The 21214-nt window shown below is 37.8% G+C and overlaps 1 protein-coding gene across 4 annotated transcripts in view; it reads right to left on the reverse strand.

Moving 5' to 3' along the window:
- The window catches only part of hdac7a (histone deacetylase 7a), an 81776-nt gene that overhangs the window by 17732 nt on the left and 42830 nt on the right, over positions 1-21214 (reverse strand). For 3 of the 4 annotated variants that reach the window (XM_088407678.1, XM_088407679.1, XM_088407677.1), the window contains 13 exons: positions 12211-12389; positions 10991-11081; positions 10320-10440; positions 9484-9584; positions 9028-9338; positions 8041-8142; positions 6953-7124; positions 5918-6123; positions 4786-4986; positions 3236-3467; positions 3007-3140; positions 1728-1848; positions 777-826 (listed from right to left, as the gene is read on the reverse strand). In XM_088407678.1, coding sequence (XP_088263804.1) covers positions 777-826; positions 1728-1848; positions 3007-3140; positions 3236-3467; positions 4786-4986; positions 5918-6123; positions 6953-7124; positions 8041-8142; positions 9028-9338; positions 9484-9584; positions 10320-10440; positions 10991-11081; positions 12211-12357 — 1989 coding nt within the window. In that variant the 5' untranslated portion in view covers positions 12358-12389. The remainder of the gene's footprint in view (positions 1-776; positions 827-1727; positions 1849-3006; positions 3141-3235; positions 3468-4785; positions 4987-5917; positions 6124-6952; positions 7125-8040; positions 8143-9027; positions 9339-9483; positions 9585-10319; positions 10441-10990; positions 11082-12210; positions 12390-21214) is intronic. The other variant, XM_088407680.1, reaches the window with a different exon arrangement.

Raw genomic sequence — 21214 nt, forward strand, 5'->3', positions numbered from 1 at the left:
ATTGCAAACAGAAGCATTTGAATATATCGTTTTTTGATTTGAAAAACAGCTTCTGGATTTATTTTATACAACTTAATATATTTTATACTATTACAAAAATGTTTTGCTCTTTATATATAGCACAGAATATTTAGCATACCAAAATTTCAAACAAGGTGTAAAAAATATAATTATATATAAAAAAAAAAAAATTATAACTGCAATGCAGAGGAAAAAAAAGATGAAGAATTCACATTATTTTATTTAAAAATAAAAACTGCGGTTTATGCACTGTTTAAGGCCCACCGGATTATAAGGCGCACTGCCATCTTTTGAAAAAATTGAAGGCTTTTAGGTGTGCCTTATAGTGTAGAAAATATGGTAAAATATTTCCATATTTGGATATACAATAGAATAGTCAACACGCACTCAAAATTTGCGCTCTATTGAGAGAGCTTCATTAGTCATCATTAGTCGATAATAATGGAGGGATAGGAAATTTAATGAGCGTGTTATTGTACCGTACTTTATTTAACAAGCAAAAAAAAAAATAGTCTGAATAAAAAGGGCGGAGCCTCTGAAGACAAACAATATCTACACAATCTGTTATGCAACTGCTCGCTGTCCAACTTGTTCCGATTTCAAAATGATTAGAAACAATCTGTACTTGTTTATTCTTTTGGTTTGTCACGGTCGGGGTTTTGTGAGACAGTGCCAAAAAAAGAAAAAAAAAAAAAGTGGTCTTTATGCGTCTTTTGCCAACATACAATGCGAGTGCAACTGCGTTTTCAACGTACCCCTACGCCTCCGCACGGTAACATGACAAACATCCTCTGAGACAGAATTCCTGAGGGGGAGAAAAAAAACAAATAAAAAAACACACACATCAGTCAAATATTAGAATCTTGCTTTCACCGTTTAACTCATTCAATCCCAACGACCTAATTTTACGCTTTTAAAACAATATATCCCAATACCAAGTACTCGCGGATTTGTATTTTTGACAAATTTTCGAAAGTTTCTGGCTGAAGGAGGGTGTAAAATGGCTGGTACTAAAAATTTAGTACCTGTGATTAAATGTCTGGATGCTTAAAAAAGGTACGGTACGTTTTGGGAATTGAATGAGTTACTTCACTCAGTTACTTCACTTTTCTTTCCTAATTTTGTAAATGCTTTTAAAGGTATCATTCAAGTCATTTGTGACTTTTTTTTCCCCCTTCAACCACTCAAATTTTTCAGTGGCATCAGTTATATCCAAATATAGTAGTTTAAATTTATTAACACCCACCCAAAAATGATATGGTCTGTTTTTGTAGTCTGTAGTCATGACGATGACACTTTAAGACATAGCCATTAACTGGTCCCTACCGCCACCTACTGCCTTGAGGTGAAACACGTCAACAAAAAAATTTCTGTTTGCTGACATAGTTTGACTGCCGCTCAATGGAATGTTGCAAAAATCGCAGGAAAATCAATGTCATAAATCCTATTAAAATGCATCTCAAAAATTTTCATTACGATGGTCCAAAATTTGGACAATGATTACTTTCGTACACAAAATCTCGCACGTCCAGCTGCAATCACATAGAAACGTCGGAATCGATGTAATTTGAAACTTTACATGTTTTAATCGTCTACTGGAAATTTCAGTTCCCCAGTGTTTTTTTTTTCCCCCATTGATTCTTTTATGATATGAAAAACATCAGATTAATTTCCATAATTTGTAACACACAGGTGTTGTAGCATACCTGCCAGTTTGCGGTTGTCCAGTTTGAGCCTGTTGAGGGGATTGGTGCCGTAGAGCAAAACGTGGCGTTCTGTGTGGACGGATTGCAGCTCTTCCAAAGTTGCCTTGCGACCGCGAATGCTCTGCGACAACACAAGGAAGATGCTCATCACGTATCAGAAAGAAAGACGATCGTGGTGCGAAACTACGAGAGGGACGTGGGCTTAGCGTCAATGTCTCGCTCAAGGGTTAACGTTAATCAATTGGCTTCACTAGCTACACAACTCGGCGCTAGGCATGGGCGGATATTAAATTCTGACGCCGTGAGAACCATGCAGAAAATTACGGCTCCATTTTTTTTCCCCACTGAAAACAAGATCTTTTATTTTCAAACTAAATATTTCATATTCGGAAAATCGAGAAACATACTGATAGGTAGAAATGAATGAAATAAATATTTGAGCATTCTTCTTGTTTTGATTTGTACTAGCAAGTGACAGTGCCCGTCACTGGTAGGCTATTTTTAAGACAACCGAGATGGTGAAAAAAAAAAAAAAAAAAAACATTTTTCAACTTGTAGAGTCAACTCTGCAAGCACTAGTGATACCGCATCACCAGTCCTATTATTGACAGAGCATTGTGTCTCCACAACTGTCCACTGAGTCAAATTTTGAAAAGAATCGTGATGTATATAAAGCGATATCTTTTTTAATACTGGAGGTTCTCTTATTTGTCTAGCACACAGGTGTGGAACTCCAGTCCTGGAGGGCCGGTATCCTACATGTTTTCAAACCTTTTCCCTCAAAAACACCAGATTCAAATGATCGGGATCATTTCGAAGCTCCCGCAGAGCTTGCTAATGAGCTAATTATTTGAATCAGGTGTGATGGGGAAAGAAAACCGGAAAACATGCAGGATGCCGGCCCTCGAGGACTGGAGTTCCACACCTATGGTCTAGCATGAGCATAAATTTGTGTTTTTGATCAAAACTGAGCGCTTACAAAGTCGCCTTTTGAGAGCCATCTTGTAAGATCCAAAAAGGCTGCGCTGAGCGTCGTAACTTGATTTTGACTGGTCATCAAAAGTCTGCGTATATATTAGTTTTGACGTCCGGCCGTGTCATGTCCTCCATTGTGATGTCGACTCAACTCTGCAAGCGGCCAATCATATTGGGCCCGTTTCAACGCTGCGTTTATTAGATTAAGCAAAAAATAAAATGAGACCGTATTAGCAGGTTATGATAGCTTAACAGCCCGCGCCGACTTGGCGCTAACGAAATCGGTGCGTCTCTGGCGTCATACCTCGCACTGGCCCCTCAGGCCCGTCTCCTGGAGTCGGGACCAGATGCTCTGTATCCTCCCAGCATGCTCCGGGTGACTGCTGTTGTCTCCGCAGGCACACTGATGCTTCAGCATCTGAGAATCATACACCAGACCTGCGCGGGCAAAATCAAGTACGCGGTTTCGGTTGAAGCCAGGCTTCGGAACTATGGCGGGAATCAAGAGGAGCGGTCCCTGATTCGCGACCCACCGGTGGTGAAGCGCGATTGGATGCCGGCCTCCGGCCCGCTCAGGCTCAGGGGTTTTTCGGGCAGAGCGAGAGACGTGGAGGCCGGGGAAGACTGCGTACGCGACAGAGGCCGGTGCGCGCCCGACGCGCCGCAGACGGCGCCCACTCCGCCGGTGCGTAGCATCGGTACCGCCAGGGTCTCCATCTGCCGATGCAACTGCTGCAGCTGCTTCTGCTGTTCCCACAGCAAGGACTGGATAAGGGAAGACGAGTATGGACATCGCGCGTAATTTTGATATTTGAGAATGACGGAAAGGTCAAATCGGGACTCATGGGGATCAGTGAAACTCTTTAACTCCTAAGAAATCGCCTAAAACATTGAAACATATTTTTAGCATAGTAGCCCCTTTACAACCCATTTTTGTGTAACTAATGACGCAACAAAATCAAAGCATAGAACAATTTGTAAAGGAGCCACCGCCACGTAATCTAGCAATAAGTTGCTTCATGTTCCAATTCATTCACTCTTAATTTGAAAGGAAAACTATTAGGGCTGTTGCTGTCACATATTTTTAGAATGAATTATTCTTTCAATTATCCCATCAATTAATTGAATAATCTGATCATTTTTTTGTATGAAAGTGTATTTAAATATTTCCCCTTTATATCATTCCAATCATAAACCATTATATCAACCAATTGTTATTGATTTTGTGGTACTATTTACCATCTAATTTTTTTGTTGAGTTTTTTGAGTGCCGTTCCATCTATGTCTGATTAATCAAACTTTGGAACTACATTTCTAGTTGTATCTCTAGGCAAATTTTATTCAGCATCTCCAGTAAATGTGTAGTGTAACAAAAAATTGTGTCACTAATGAGCATCATCAAAAACTAAACGATATAAAAGCATAAAACGTTTGGCAAAGGAGTCACACAACTTAGAAACAACTTCTTCATGTTCCAATTTATTTGCTCTAAATTTGGAAAGAATACTATGATTGTCGCTATGGAATATTTGTAGAATGTGTTATTCTTTTGCTTATTCCCTTGATTAAGTAGATTTTCTTGTTGCATGAAAGTGTGCAAAACAAAATTTCAAACAAAAATATTTGGTTCCATTTCCAAGTGTCTATCCGCGATAGCAGAGTTCTTAAACTGAGACCAATACTCAGAGAAAGTCTTAACATTCAGAAAGCATAACAACTGCCAGATCTGGCAGTCAATTACTACTAATATAAATTTTGAGTTTCTGCAAGTACAGGGGAACTAATACATGCTTATGTACATTATGACAAAATAAAGTATAGTATTATAATAAAAGAAGATTGATTAAAATATCTGGTTTGAATCAAAAGAACTGATTTAAAATTTTGCTTTGAATAGTGACAATCGTTTTTGAAAATGGTTCTAATTAGGATTTACTCCAAATTGATCCCATTCAACCACCACTGCTATATGGAGGCCATCTTGAGACGGTGAACAGTGCCATCTAGAGGACAGTCGACTGAACAACAGCTTTCGGGAACCAATATTTTACATTTCCTGCGTCCCTAACTTAAGCACACCAACCTGGTTGAGTATTAGCGCATGCTGTAGGCTGATCTGCTCTTGACTACTGCTTGTTGCCGGCTCCGCCTCCCTCAGAGAATCTGGCCGCAATCTGCTCTGATAGGCCGGCTTCGTTGGAGACATTCCTCCGCCGTCCTCTGAGTCCATGTCTTCCGAAGGGATCTGATGCAGTCTGGGCTTCTCGCTGGACTTGGACATGAGCTGTACACGCACGCGCATAAAAAACACAGAAACTAGTAAAAGGTAAAATCATATGTCTGGTTCATAATAGTACCGCTACATTATACTTAATATACTTTAGTATAATAATTACAGATGAATAACATGAATTCATTTGATATTGGCAGCAGTTAACCCGTTACTGGGCACAGAGGACACTTTTCTATTTGTAAGACGGAAACATGCTACAATTTCTCCTAAATCCTGAAAAGTCTTGCCTGTTTAGGACTTAAAAATAGAAAAGTGTCCGCTGTGCCCAGTAAAATGTTAACATTGACACATTATCGAACAGATTAACAACTCACGCCAGATTAAGATCACAAATTCTGATTCCAAATGATCACAATCATGTAAACGTAAACGTAAACAACCCAAAGATACGTATATAAGATTCCGTTTTTAAATGACACTTTTGGCAGCAATAAGTGAAATCAAATGTTTCCGAGAACTAATGTCTTTCACACCCCTGTTGAAGAATTTCAGACCACCTTTTTGCAAAAAAACTTCAACTCTGCCATATTGGAGGGTTTTCTAGAAGTTTTCGAACCTTTTTCCCGTTTCCAGAAACTTATTTTTGTTCCATTGCAACTATTCCGAGGTGGACTTTTTTTGGACAGTGGTCCTGCTGCATGATCCCAGAGCGCTTGGGCTTGAGGGCACAACCGAGTAAATAACTTCTGGTAGACAATAGAATTCTTTTTTTTGTCAATCACAGTAAGTTGTCCAGGTCCTGAGGAAGCAAAGCAGCCCCAGACCATCGCACTGCAACCACCGTGCTTTACAGTTTTTGGCCAGTGTTTTTCTGACAGTGGAGTCATGAATACTGGCCTTCACTGAGGACAACGAGGTCTGCATTGATTTAGAATTTTTTTCATAAATATATATATATTTTTTAAGTATAGAGCCGGCCTACCTTGCCAAGGTGTGTCTGCTGTTTTAATCGTTCCAGTAGTTGCGTGTTGTGGTGCTGTTGGAGAAGGTGCGAGTGAAGCATCCTGGGGCTTTGCGGGAGAGGTTCCGAACGTGTTCTGCTGAGGGGTTTGTGTGTCTGAGCGCCCCCTGGAGACAGCTGGTCTATGTGGGAGGAAAACTGTAGTGGGACCGAGTCCAGTCCTGGAACTAGTTTGAGACAGACGGCAAGAGGTATTTCAATACAGGTGGAAAAACATACCGCGTATGCAGGCTGCACGATTATGGCCAAAATAATAATCACGATTATTTTGGACAATATTGAAAAAACGATTATTCATCCTTTTTGGTCAAACATGTCTATTTAGTGCCCCTTTTTTAAACAAGCAGTATATAAACATGGTTTCAAGGCTTGAAATTACTACTAATAATAGTAATACATTAAAAGATAAAATATTAAAATATAAAAAAATAAAATAATTAAATAATAATTAAACAAATTCGCCCAAGATATAGCAAAAAACTTGGCACACAGGGCAACACAGCTAATTTACTAGCTCAGTGCAAACCAAAGAAAAACAAATAAAGCGTACATAGACCCAAGCACATTATTTACTTTAAGCAAATTTAGCAATTAGCAGTCGAAATGTCATTCAAATTTTCATTTAATTTTCATTTACATAGTCGGCTTTTTAAATGTTAATATTGATGAGAATCTGCTTAATTAATTGTGGCATTCAATATTGTGATTAAAATTTGGTTAGTTGTGCAGCCCCACCGTGTATTCATAAATCACAAGTGCTTCACGAAGCCTCGTTTTCCTGTGCTTCACGAAGCTTCGTTTTCCCATCCCTAGTGCCTTTATGTAAGTTGCTATGCATCATGTCAAAGTCTGTTTCCAAGTTCATATATATATATATATATATATATATATATATATATATATATATATATATATATATATATTATTCATAATACTTTTACATCTTGACTTCTTTTGAGCGATTTCATCAATTTGTGAATGAATTCACCATCTCACCATTGAGTAATGGAGCGTGTACCAGCCCAGAAGGCTCCAGGATGATAACAGGAAGTCGTGAGCCGAGGTGCCCAGCTTGATCGTCTCTGCTTAGGGGCAATAAGACCTGGGGGCTGCCGGCTGTAACCAAAGGCCCTCGACCGAGTTTAAGTGAGGACAGCTCACCTTCAACCTGTGCAAGAGAAATAAAGTATGTGTTGCATCATGTTATTATGTCTAAAACCTTGTGTGCTGCAGTTTGAAAAATAATTCAAGTATTAAAAATGGACTGGAAATGTGGAATTGGGCTGGGAGACATGGCCAAAAACTAAAAAAACATTATTTTCTATCATTCTGGACAATTATGATTTTAAATGATTTTTATGGAAGGCCCAATGAATACATTTTGAAAGGAAAATATTCAGAAAAAAAGGGATACCTGTGTTTCTTTTATTTAGTCATTTTCAGCAGTAAATCGTTCATTTTCTGTCAAAATTTAATTTGCCAACTAAACTAAAAAAAAAAAAAAATGAAGCCGACATAAAACCAAGTGCATTATTTATTTCGAAGCAAATATGAATCAATTAGCAGTCAAAATCTCTTTTTCGGTCATTTCAAATCTAATCGGATTTTTCAAAATGGGTCTCAATTGTTCTCAAATGGGTCTACCGTATATATAAGGATCAGATGAGAAACTCAATGCCATTTCACACTGGTAAATAATCTTATTGGGTGAAAGCAGAGATTGTTGTCATGCAAACATATGGGAATCTTTGCCCCCTGGTGGTAAGATGACAAAGTGTAGTGTAGTTGGCTTTTTAAATGTTAAGGATCAGCTTAATGAATGTTGGCGGTGATTAAAATTGGATGAATTGTGCAGCACCAGCGGGGGTCCGCTGTATTTGAATTTTAAAATGAAAAAATAAAGTGAATTGAATCGATTTATCGCCCAACCTTAGTGCGGAATAAATGATTATCGTCGCTAAAGTACATATTCCGACAATAGATGGACGTCTTTGATTGTTTTTAATTTTTGGCTGTGTCCTTCTATTGGTGACCTTTACTGTAGTGATGTCAACAAATGCCATTTATGTGAGCGCCATGTTTACCCTGGCGTTGGCCGGTAGTCCCAACGTGATGGTGGGCAGAGTGGAAGGACTCTGGATGGTGAAGTTTGCCAAAGTGCCATCTCTGAGCAGCAGCTTCTGTGCCTGATACAAGCAAAAGATGACACCTTCACCAATTAAAACGGCATGTAATGCGATCAAAAATAAAGGCAATCAAACACGTACGTTTCAGTGAGCAAACTTTGGAAAATGACCTTCACCAAATGTAGCTTTCCAACCATTTAAAGACATAATTAGACACATCAACTGTCATGAATCACACAAACGCAGCAGGTGTGACAACTGCCCGCTATGTTTTTTTTTTTTTTCTTTTTACTTTTTCTGTGATTAAATCAATTATGTATAAACAGCTGACAAACTCACTACTCCCGGCGGGTTTTTGTGCCGCTGCATTAAACATGTTATTACTCCGTCTCTGGCCATACTCAATGCACAACACATCACTTTTCTTATCCTACCACCTGCTAGCTTCAAACCTGTTGGATTTTCCATCTCAACAAATTAGACACCTCGGAGGAGGTCCATTAATATATATATATATATATATATAAAAATACTACTACAATGTTAAAAGAATCATAAAAAAGTGACTTTTGGAATTATGTATGTAGGATGCTACACGTTATATATAAATTATATGTATTGTTAGCAATGACTGTACCGATGCACTAAATGAAAGTGAACGAATGCAGCCGTTTTATGTGTTTTTTAATGGACCGCTTTCAAATGACGGCTTTTCAAAAATGTGTTTTGGCAAGATTCCGGAAAACCTTCACGCAAGTTAATTAACGGCACATATGCTTAGTAGAAGAGAAAGTTTAATGAGTTGAAATTCACTTCCGAGCAAAGGTCGAAAACGCATTCGAAAGCTATTGTGCCGAATGAATCGGTGTAGATAATTAACATTGAGCTGTTTTTGATTTCCAAATGGCTTGAAGGAAATGACGAGTGGCGTATTTGGCACGTTACCTCGTGAGAGAGGCCGCCTGCAGATGGCACAATGCCGTTTTCGCTGGGAAGACTGTCATTGGGGGAGCTACAGCCGGAGACCGGAGTGCTGCTGCTGCTGGGCGACGAGTCTGCTGGGACGGCGACCGGTAAAACATTGGGATGCTGAAAGTCAAAAGGTTTAAAAAAAAAATGGACGCCCTTGTTACCAAGTGTGTCGGGGACTCGGTGTCTGACGGTGGGCGGGGCGCTCTCTTTGCGGGTGAGCGGGCTCTGGCGGGTGTTGAGGTGTTTCTTCAGCTTGTGCTTCACTTTTAAATTGGGCTCTGATGCTAAGGAAAAAATCATCGATGAGACTTACTGGGAGAATACTTTGGGAGAATATATATATATATAGTCATTATACTATTATTTATTATATTAAAAAAGTATGGGTGCCAAGAAAAATGTGAACGTAGTGATTATCGTGTATTTTACCTGCCCTACGTAGGCACGTCCCTTCTGAACTCTCTGAGGAAGGCAGCGAGGGAGATGAAACCAGAGGTTGGGGGGAAATGTTCTGGTCCGGACCCAGTTTTCTGTCAGCACAAAGTACAAATTCGAATGAACCCATTTGGCCTTTGAGCGAGTACCGTATTTTCCGCGCTATAAGGCGCACCGGATTATAAGGCGCACCCTCAGTTAATGACACATTTTCAAACTTTTTCCATATATAAGGCGCACCGCATTATAAGGCGCAAGAGTAGAAGCAGTCACACTTTATTCGTCGATTACAAAGCAGCTTTCTGATAACTCCATTCACTCCCAAAATGAATAAACAACTGTCTTATGTTTTATTTTATGAGTATTTCCGTGACAGTTTATCTTTTAACAGCAAGATATAACATGTAGCACAACATTTATATCAGGGAACTTTTCCTCCAGTGCAATCACAATATAGTAATACTGAGTAATAACAATAATAACTCAAATAATAAGTCTAAACTCTCAATAGCATAATAACTCAATATGAGCGACCTTGTTCAAGTGTAAACACACAAAAGAAAAAGGTAAATCTTACTTTATCACTTCATTCCCCATCTACCAATCCCAATCTCAATATTGATCCATATATAAGGCGCACCGGATTATTAGGCGCACCATCCGTTTTTGTTTTTTTTAATTAAGGCTTTTAGGCGCACCTTATAGTGCGGAAAATACGACAAGTTGTAGGAGCACGTTCCTACTTATTATACAATATATATTAAATCTATATAAAGACTTATTGTAAATATTTACTGCTCATCTTTTGAATATAGATGAGCTTGTATGACCTGTATGTCACCGGCGTGGATGTCAGCGCGTTTCCGCTTGTTCTCTCCAGCGCCGCTTGCTTCTGCTTCTTCAAGATGACCTCCTGGAGTTTCTGTTTAACCAATGAACTGGCCACCGCACCTGTCCGTCCACCGGCAAAAGTCACACAACGAGTTTATGAGTCATTTTTGAATATGCTTCACATTCCGCGTGCTTGACAGTAAATAGTTAAATCTGAGGAAAAGAAACAAACAAAAAAAACTCCACATTGCCTTTTAGTGAATATGTAGCACTGTGCTGCACTTGTTTTGTGTGTGTTTGTGTGTGTACAAAGAAGTGACAGAAGGTGTGCGAGTCAATATTGACCCAATGACTTGGAGCAATATTCAAAGCTAAAATTAACCCCACTGTTCCAGTCAGGTTATATTTAACTAGAAGCAAACAGAGGAAATGCTTCAATAAAAAGATAACAGAGAAATGTGCGCTCTTTGGGCATGATAAGCGATTAAAGCCCTTTTATGATTTATATGACTGTATTTCAAAGCATTGGCCAATTCTAAATAAAAGCAATAACCTTAGTGTATAACCCAATTCAACGATTGTACTAAGAGTTTAACGTTTGTGTGTGTGTGTGTGTGTGTGTGTGTGTGTGTGTGTGTGTGTGTGTGTGTGCGCGCGCATGCAGACTCACTTTGTTGACTCTTGTCCTTGTTTTTGAGCTGCTGCAATTCTTGTTGCTTTTCATGGTGTTCCTGTTCACGTCTCCGCTGCTCCATGTTAAACTAGACGTTCAATATTTATATTAAGCACGGTAAACGTAGAAAATTCAATCTCATCTTCCTAAATTCTTCATATTTTACTGTGTTCGTATCCTTAACTTATACATTTGTCGGGCGTTAACTGTGTTTCCGATTTCCCACATTGTGAGCGGTCAGTGAATGCCTCGTCAGTGTATTGTTGATGGCCCTTGAAGAAGTTACTTTTTCCTCGCTCGAGAACATTTTGCCATAAATACTCCAAGTTGCGCAGCATCTGTGTTTTACCAACTTTATGATCGTGTGTACATGGCAAACGACCACAAAAAATAACCGATGCGTAGCCACTCTTAATTAAATCAGCCGAATTGATTGATCGACATCATAACCTTTACGTGATCCTCTCGGTTTTAGCGCGTGAACAAGGATGGACTCGAACGTTGGTTCAGTCTGCTCACTTCTTTTATTGAAATATGAGCTGCTGTTAGCTGAAACAGGCACCGGCTGCTAACAGCAAATTGACGTCCGGCCTCTAACTTGTCCCGTTATAGTAATTATTAGAATATGGACGATATAAAAATGCACATCTGTGCGTCAATACTCAGCTTAGGGTTAAGGTTAGGGTTGGATTCCGTTTTTTAAGCTACCGTTTATAGGACGCAAGCATATTTTTGGCCTTCATTTTTTGGGGGAAAAAGTGAGTTATATTTGGGGAATTACGGTATCTATCTTATAATCGGAGCTGGGCAATATTAACTATTTCCTGCTAAAAATCCCTAAATGAGTGGCCTAGTCCTTTAAACAAGCTACGCACCAGCTAATAAATGCTAAGTTACGTTAAAAACATATCTGAGTCAAGATTCCTTATTTTTGTTTGAACATTTTCCACACCAAACATATCAAATCTTGAAATAAATGTTTGTTTGGTTTATTTCCTCCATTCAAATCGATTTAAATCACAATGGTAAATCGGAGATAATCGTAAAAAATTGTGATCCTCCTTGGCCATATTACCCAGTTGTAAGGGAAACGTATATACCAAATCGACAAATTTATTCTTAATTATTTGAGGAGATTTGCTATCAATTCAGAAATGTGCCATGAACTCAGAACTAGTTTTACAAAACGTAATATTGAAGGTCTTTCTCCTTTGTACCCTGATGTGCTGTTGCAGCTGCTGTTGGGAGAAGGAGGTGCGGGTCTGCGGGGTAAACGGGCTGAGAAGCAGCGGCGGGTGCAACGGTGTGAGGAGTGCCGTGTCCGAGCCGGGGCGCATCCCCCGCTCTCCCACCCTCAGGTCCATGGGAAGCAAAACCGCCAACAACACGCGGGAATCTGGAACGTCAGAGAGGAGATAGAAATTTTCACGGCGTTTGTTGATTTACTCCATTTTTGTGTCGGCACAAACACCGAGAACATAAATCACGTGGCGACAAAACATTTCTTCCGCTGCTCCACAGAGTCAATAAAATAGACATTATCTGGTCTCTACCGCCACCTACTGTCTTGAGGTGAAACACAAGTCAACAAAGAATTTTCGGTTTGACCGCCGCTCAACGGAATGTTGCAAAAATCGTAGGAAAATCAACGGAATAAATCCTCTTCAAATGCTTCTCAGATATTGTAATTATAACGGTTTTATATGGTCCAAAAATTGGACAAATATTATTTTTGTACACAAAGTCCAGCTGCAATCTCATAGAAATGTGAGAACTGTTTCATTTTGAAATGTTACATGTTTTAATCATCTTTAGGAAATTTCAGCTCCCTAGTGTTTTTTTTCTCATTGATGCTTTTATGATATTGTAAAAAAAAAAAAAAAAAAAAAAAAAAATCTACGGAAATTCCATCATTTGGTAACAAAATGCGATAAGGCGTGGAAATAAGAAATTTTGCAAGAATGGCAGATTGCTGGATTCGTAGTTCATAAAATGTTTATGATAATTACTAAGTGCTTTGTTGTGGCATTATTTCGCCTTTTTACCTATAAAAAGTTTGTATCATGTCTTGTCATTTTTAGATACTTCTTTAGTCTAATATTTGAAAATATTTGGAAAAATGTATATAAATAAGACTGTGGGATTGAATGTCTGGACCCTTAAAAACATGACCACAATGATTGAAGAAAATCGATTTTTTTTTCGGGGGGGGGGGTGACAGATGGGTGCGTGTTTTGTCATGTGGTGTAATTGCAGTAAAATAAGAATTTTTCATTTTTTTTTTAAATTTCGGGCACTTTGATGCACTTGGTTAGGGTTAGGGTTATTTTTTTCAGTTTTAGACTAAACTGTAACCCGTATAAACGTTGTCAAAAATACTTAACAGCTGTCGAACATTGATGATATCGCTTTTTTTTTCTGTCGTTAACGTTAAAAGACACCCGGGTTTAGGTATAATTATACGATTTTTATGGATAATCTTATTTAGAGTCAGCGTGTTAAATGATTGGTAAGCGTGCGAAATATAATTGAGAAGCGCTGCTGTAAATGATCATATTTAGTCTTTATATCAATTATTACATTAAGTCTTTAATTTGGTTTAAATACAACGATGTTGCCGCCACTACTGAAGGTTATTTCTACAAAAAGATATTTCTGGAGTCTTCTGCATAAATCACAGCGCTACCAAAGTCCTGAAAAACACAAATTTAATTGCACAAAACCGCTGCCAAAACAAAGTCTGCTGACTCTTTTTAACACGCCAGACCTAAGTTTAGAACATCAAAGACCTGAGTCAGCGCGCGACGGATTGTGCTCAACTGTCGAGTTTGCGCTGGGATTGCGAGTGTCGTTTTTTTTTTCACTCTCCGCCTGTCTGGCCCCTGACGTAGATTTCCGCGCATATTTCCATGTTCTTTGCATGCTGTTGAGCATATTTGCATTGCGTGCTTGACTCAATGGGAACTATTGCTTCATCTCGGGCTGAAAACAGGATCCTGGAGGGGAACCGTTTGGGAAAATGCTGGGGGTGTGCACAGACACACACACACACACACACACACACACACACAGACGGCTTGAAGCAATTTGCTGTGACATCATCGGCGTGCTTACGTGGGTGGTAGTCAAATGTCAACGAGAAAGTTGCCATGGTAGAGTAGAACAGTCCAAAGTAGCTCTTAGAGCTTCTCAAATAGTGGGCTGCAACGGAGGGAAAGACGTCTTTGCTGTGATGTGTAATTGCACATCGGAAACACCAGGTGGTGCAGTGGCACTCATTGTGAGGGAGTTATAAAGTTTTGAATTGCTGTCAGCGATGTTATTTGGAATTAATGTGATTTTAAAAAATAAAAATCGGCACAATCATTTCTACCTTTTTCTTCGGGTTAAAATGTTTAAGAGTTTAAGGGATTGATGCTTCTGTTAAAGTTACAGATTATGATTTACTGATTTCATATTTTTTTCAGCATCAAATGGTTCCGTTGGTCAAAAATACTTACGGTTTTATATTTTTATTTCAGGTTCTTTGACATACATTGAGATATTTTTATATGTTTCAGACTAACTTGTAACCTATATAAACGCTGCAAATTTTTTTTGGAAAGTTCAGTTATATTGCTCTTTTCTTTTGTTGATTTAAATAACAAACAGTCCGTTTATACAATTTTTATAGCGAATGATCTCATTTATAGTTTATTTATTATTATTTATTATTATTTATTTTTATTTATTATTATTTATTTATTTTATTTATTTTTATTTATTTCGAAAATATGAGAAAAAATATGATTATTGTCCACAAATGAAAAGACAAAAATAGGCAGAACTAAAAATGTTGCAAGGCTGAAATGACAAAAAAAAACAACAACATAAAACGTTGCAAAAAGTTAACATTTATTGATACTTGATTCATATTGCTTTTTTTCCTTTTGTTGATGTTAAAAAGGACACACTTTTAAGTCTCCTTATACTATTTTCCTCGAAAATGATTTTGTATTATATTGTTGTATTGTATATTGTATTTTCTCTTTCCTTTGGGGGGGGGGGGGGGGGGTCTTTGCAAAACACTGCAAAAAGTTACCATTTGTTCTAAGTTGACTTACTATTTTTCCTTTGTTAATGTTAAAAAGAACATGATTCCAGGTATACTCATACAATTTGCATAGATAACGATCTCATTTATAGTTACTCCAACGAGTGTGTGTGTGTGTGTGTGTGGGGGGGGTTGACGTCAATCCTTCGCACTGGGAGGCGCCCCCGCAGATTGCCTGAAGACAGGCCCCCATTAGGATGAAAAACCCTTTGGTAAACAAGCACGCTGTTTATGGTAATGACAATGAGAAATACGACCTTTGCCCTTGCGCAAGAGGACAATGGTGTACGCTTTAACAAAGAAGAACAAAAAGTCCGTTACAAGTGGGAATACTGGTTATAAATACACGCTAGTCTAACATTTACTAACAGTTAGTCTTTTGTGCCTACGAGGGGAAAAATAAAACATGCCAACACATGCAAGTACACACACACACTTAGAACAAATAAATCCCGGGAAGTCACATCCGCTTTGTATTTTTCAAGGGTGTGTGTGACTGTTTCGTCGGCATTAACAATGAGTTGACTATTTATATCAAAACAATTAACAAAATTATTTATCAAGCACTGTCTTTAGGGTGATATTAATTGACAAATGGGATTTCACTTCAGTAGTGCTGCACCTAATGAGGAATTTGGGTATTCAGATTTAATTAAAAAAAAATAATTGAATTGAATATTGGGATAAAAATAAAAAGTATTTTTTTGCTTGGTAAAAATACACATAGACCACATGATATTTTGATTATATTTTTCTATTGAATTATGACTAAGAAACTGATATTTGGTGATGTCAGCTTTTTTTTTTTTTTTTTTACCTAAAATCTACACTATTTTTGTCTCTTGAAACATTTGATTTTAGACAAATGTCCCGCCATGAATTTTATTCCAAAAGACAAAATTTGCTGGCTGAAACAAATTTGAGTCCCGACGGATTTCGCCAATGGTTTGGGACATGTCAATCACGTAGTTGCCATAGCGATTTTTCATAACAAACAAAAAGGAGTTTAAGCGTTTATTTTTACGTCCACCTCATAACTGTAAATGAAGCTACTTCCTACTTCCATGTTGACGAATGACGGGATGTGAAGTCAGACCGTAGTGAGTTTTGGGGCAGAGATATGTGATGCAAATTGAGTTTCAGTTTTATGAAAATGGTTTTGTCCCCGGAAAAAAAAGTACTGAAATTCAACAATCGATAGCTACACGGAGAATCAAAAGAAAGCAAGTCGTGTGCACCCTCACCCAAATGATTGGAGATGCATTCAATGACCATCCACGCAGTAGGACATCTCAGACATCAAAACAAATACCATAATTCCCCAAATATAAGACGCACCTGCGTAAAAGGCGCACCCTTAATTTAGGGGTGAAATTCTGGTATTTTCTGTTACCCTATTAGAACACTGGCAACAACATAAAAACTATAGCAAAACAGAATAAATCTCACCTTGCTAAACTCTCTTCATATTCTTGTGTTCATAACAATAAGTTATATATTTGTTGCAGGTTACATGTATTTTAGATTTCCCACACTGTGAGCAGTCAGCGAACGCAACGCAAGTGTAAAGGGTGAATGCGCCCCTTTATCCTTTTCCTCGCGATGCAGCTCGAGTTCATTTTGCGATAGATAGTTTATGATTGTGTGTATATGCCAAAAGACCACAAATAATCATCGCTTCAAACAGAATACCTTGCCACACTTAACTGAGTCAGCTGGAGACATCATAACTTTTACATAATTATCATTTTTAGTAATACTCCTGTGTATGAACAAGGATGGACTCGGACGGTTGTTCAGTCTGCTCGCTTCTTTTATGGAAAACAATGCCGTAACAAGCTCAACTAACACGAGCTGCTGTTAGCCGCGCTGGCAAATGCTGCAAACAGCCAACCGACATCCTCGCTCGCCCCGTTACGATAATTATCGTAAGTAAGAATACGGCCGATATAAAAATGCAAAACAGTAGAATAAAAAAAAACTTTCGGCCTTCATTTTTGCGAAAAATTTGCATTGACAAATTAGCACCGTTGAACCGTCATCCCAGATAACTTCAGCTAATGCTAAATGCTAACACAACCCCCATTAATTAGAGTTGTTATTAATAGTTATCGCATATTCCGCACTCAGCAAACTTGCCGTATCCCACTTTTTCCTTTTGAAAAACCTGGCCACCCTACCGTAACCGCACTGGATCCACGCACTGGATCTTTAAGTGGAGAAACAATCCCTTTAACCACTTGGCAGGCAGACTTCCCAGTGAGTGGATACACAACGTCCTTTGGCTTGTAAAATAACTGATAATAACACACTTCCCATGTAGGAAATAGTACTTTAAGCCTAGAAACAACAATGTCATTGTTCAGCCGGTGACCCCCACGCAACCGCATTTATTTTCTCCGCCGTCGTTTTTTTTTTTCAACCGGTCATTCAAAGCGAGAATGTTTGCATATGGGCTAAAGAATGATATTCCATTACAGTCCATCGCGCGCATCGTGCTAAGAGAAGGAAAATATTTGAATTCCGCCGCAGTCATTTTGTGCCGATTGCATTTAAATAGCGGAGTTATCCTGTCGGTGCGTCACGTCAGCAAGGAAGTTTGACCTATTTCGATCTTGCAGGTCGCACGAAGATTTCGCGCAGCCGTCATTTCACTTCTCCGTCTTTGAACACTTCAGAGCATGTATCGTCAAAGGGGCGTCGCGTATTTAGAAACAAAATCAATGAATTTACCTTAGCGGTAATAGGAACGAGACCTTTTCTGGTTTCTTCCGCTATTCGAAAGAAAAGACTCGTTTTTTGAGGTAATCTTGGACCGGTGCGACGTGAAATTTGAAACGCTCAGTACCATCACATCTAAGTACCAGCATACAACATATTTTGTCTGTGGTTCTGAATTAGGGTGAAGAAAATAATTATAATCTTTTTTTTTGTTTGTTTCTTTTTGTATGAGTCACCATGGCATCAAAATTAATCACAGTTCATTTTTAGCCTAACGAAGCGTCTAAAATGGCTGATGAGGAATTGACTAATTAATGAATCAAGTACTAAAGAAGTCAATTACTTAAAGTACCAAAGTAATGAATTGCTTGGTATTTAAGTACTTAACTAATCAGTCGCTTTAGTATGTAATCAATTGCTTTAGTACTTTTAGCACGTTAAGTAATTCATTGATTATTAGAGGTACTAAAGTACCAAACAATGATTACTTTGGGTACTTAAGTACTCAATTAATCAATTACTTTAGTACTTTAGCAAATAATCAGTTATTTTAGTACTTTTATTATCTTAAATAATTAATCGAGATTATTAGAATTACTAAAAGTAATCTATTAGGTAGTTAAGGATTAAAATAATCAATTACTTTAGGTAATGAGTACTAAAGTAATAGGTTACTTTGGATACTAAACTAATAAAGTAATCAATATTGGTTATTTGAATGTCTGAAGAAATTGAGTAATTTAGTACTTATTTACTCAAGTAACGGACTACTTTATTTAATTTAGTATTAGTCATTTTTAGACACTTCCTTTAGCCAAACAGTTGAAAAACAAAATCATCAGCGTTTCAAAAATGTACTTGGGATTGAATATTTGTACTCAAAAAAAACATTACATGATTTTATCCGATTATTTCGATTTTTCGAACTGTGTGAATGTGCCCTGTGTGAGACATTATATAAACATGTATAAAATGTAATAATTATGGTAACGATATGCAAGCATGGGTTGGGCTTGAACGAATCATTCATTCGAGGTGTTTTACAGTACAGTTACACAACAGCAACAATCGTTTGCGTTCATAGAAATACAATCGGAAAGCGCAACAATCGCGCGAATCTTCATTATGCATCCATTAGTCAGCAATTTGGCTCAGTTTCATCGTAGTCTATTCCATTTGGTTTTTTGCGCTGTGTCATTTTTGGGACTGGTTCAACGGGAAAGACCAGCTTGATGCATTTGCTCTCGCTGTCTCAGTACAAGTGAGCAAAAAAAAAAAAAAACAAAACAAAAAAAATACATGGAAACAGAACAAGACAAAAGATAAGCGATTACGAAACATAACTATGTCGAAAAGGTAAAAGAAACGTGACGAGCTGAAGGTCTGATGGTCTTGTCAATGCCCCCATCAAGATTACCTACTAGATCACATACAGTACTCGAAAAACTTGCAGACTATTTGATATTTGACTATTTGAAGTATTTGATTTTCATATTCTATCCTTTTGGTTACGCTCATTCCAGGCTTATCGTTTTAGCTTAGAGTTTTATCCAATCAGAATTCAGCATACTTGTGTCGCCAGGCTGAATGAAATCTGCCCGAGGCCTTCAGAGACAAAGTAGATCATTGAGGTAGCCAATCAGATCAGGAGTTGGCGACAGTAAGGCCAGCTAGAAGGCCTCACGCTGAACTTGACATGGTATTATGAGAAATACATAAATATATGGTGCATCGTTTGTTATGTTGATGTCTTTTTTTAAAAGAAAGGTTTGATATGGATATTTTTGGCTGTCAATTTTGATTTTGTCTTTCAACAAAAAAGGCAATTAAATGAAGAAAATACACAAAATCTTATAAGAAAGTCAGGTTTTTGTGCAACATTGGAAGCATAATTATTTCCCCGAGATTGTGGCTGCTTTTCAAATTGTGAAACAATATATTTTGTTTGAAAAGTTAAAAGATTTTCAAGGAGCCCCCTGAGAATCCTGTCATAAAGTCCCACAGCGTGTTTGTGTAGTAAATGGCCAGCAGCACTGGTGTCACACTCGCAGCTGGCTCTAAAATTACACTCCACTCCCCTTTTAGTCATCATTTACAGACTGCCACATCCTCTTTTTTTTTTAACTCCTTCCCCTCCTTCGTCTTGCTCAAAAACAGTTTCATCATCGCGTAAACGGAATGACACACGCGTCTCCATCGTCTGCTTCAAATGCCGTTCAATATTCAAGTGAAACCAGCGATTAGGACATCAAAAGCAGAAAACTATAAAAGGGCGGAAAGGAGGGTATTGATTTGATAATAATCTCCCGTGTCATACTTTGGTCGCTTAGCGCATCGGACGCTCCGTAATCTTTACAATCCATCCCATTAACAACCGGCATGGTAACCGTGGCGACGGGGGGCAGCGGTGGAGCCAAGCAGGAAGTCGAGTCTATAAAAACACAACAATGAGAGCAGCAGGGCGGCTTCCTGTTTGAGAGCTGAGTTTAGATGCACATTTCCTCCCCTTTCTCCACACCAGCTGTTGTTGTCGTGCCGCTGCCGCAGTGCCCTTGAGCTTTTCCCATTCAATGTGCAACCATCTAATGTGCACACCGTGGCCTCCGGGGGCAGTGTAATTCAGCCGTACAGACGCAAGCGAAGAAGAGTTTCACTGCTTTATTGGGTGGGGGGATAAAGAATTAAATTGTTTGTCTATCTGTGCATTTATTGTTTTTAAATATGATTTCTTTTTTGTGATGGCAATTGGGAAAGGCAATAAAAAACGTTACGGCTTCTTCGCGTGTCGTGCAGTGAGATGAGTTTGCTGTCATCATCTCCGATCAAATTCTTGCTCGCAAGGCACAGAAAAAAAAATAAAAAATTTAGGTAGAGCTTCGACATTCAACAATTCACAAGTCGGGTCACTCATTCAGCATTTTCTTTTCTGTTGCACGTCAGAGATGGGAAACATGAACACACTTCTGCTTTGTGGTACGAGAGAGAGAGGGCCGATGTGAAAAAGAAAGAAAACTATTTTACATAAAGGCTTTTGCCATTACATTTCACTTCATTTTCTTTCTTCCTCTGAAGTTAACTTTTCAGACATATGGTATAAAAAACAGCATTTCTTGACAGTAATTATATCATATATATATATATATATATATATATATATATATATATATGTATATATATATATATATATATATATATATATATATATATATATATTTATTTATGATATAATTAGTTTTATATATATATTTATATTTATTTATGATATAATTAGTTATATATATATAATTAGTTATATATATATATATATATATATATATATATATATATATATATATTTATTTATTTATGATATAATTAGTTATATATATATAATTAGTTATATATATATATATATATATATATATATA

The sequence above is a fragment of the Hippichthys cyanospilos genome, chromosome 2 (assembly GCF_059441005.1).
Source record: "Hippichthys cyanospilos isolate Australia breed blue-spotted pipefish chromosome 2, RoL_Hcya_1.0, whole genome shotgun sequence".
Taxonomy (NCBI): Eukaryota; Metazoa; Chordata; class Actinopteri; order Syngnathiformes; family Syngnathidae; genus Hippichthys; species Hippichthys cyanospilos.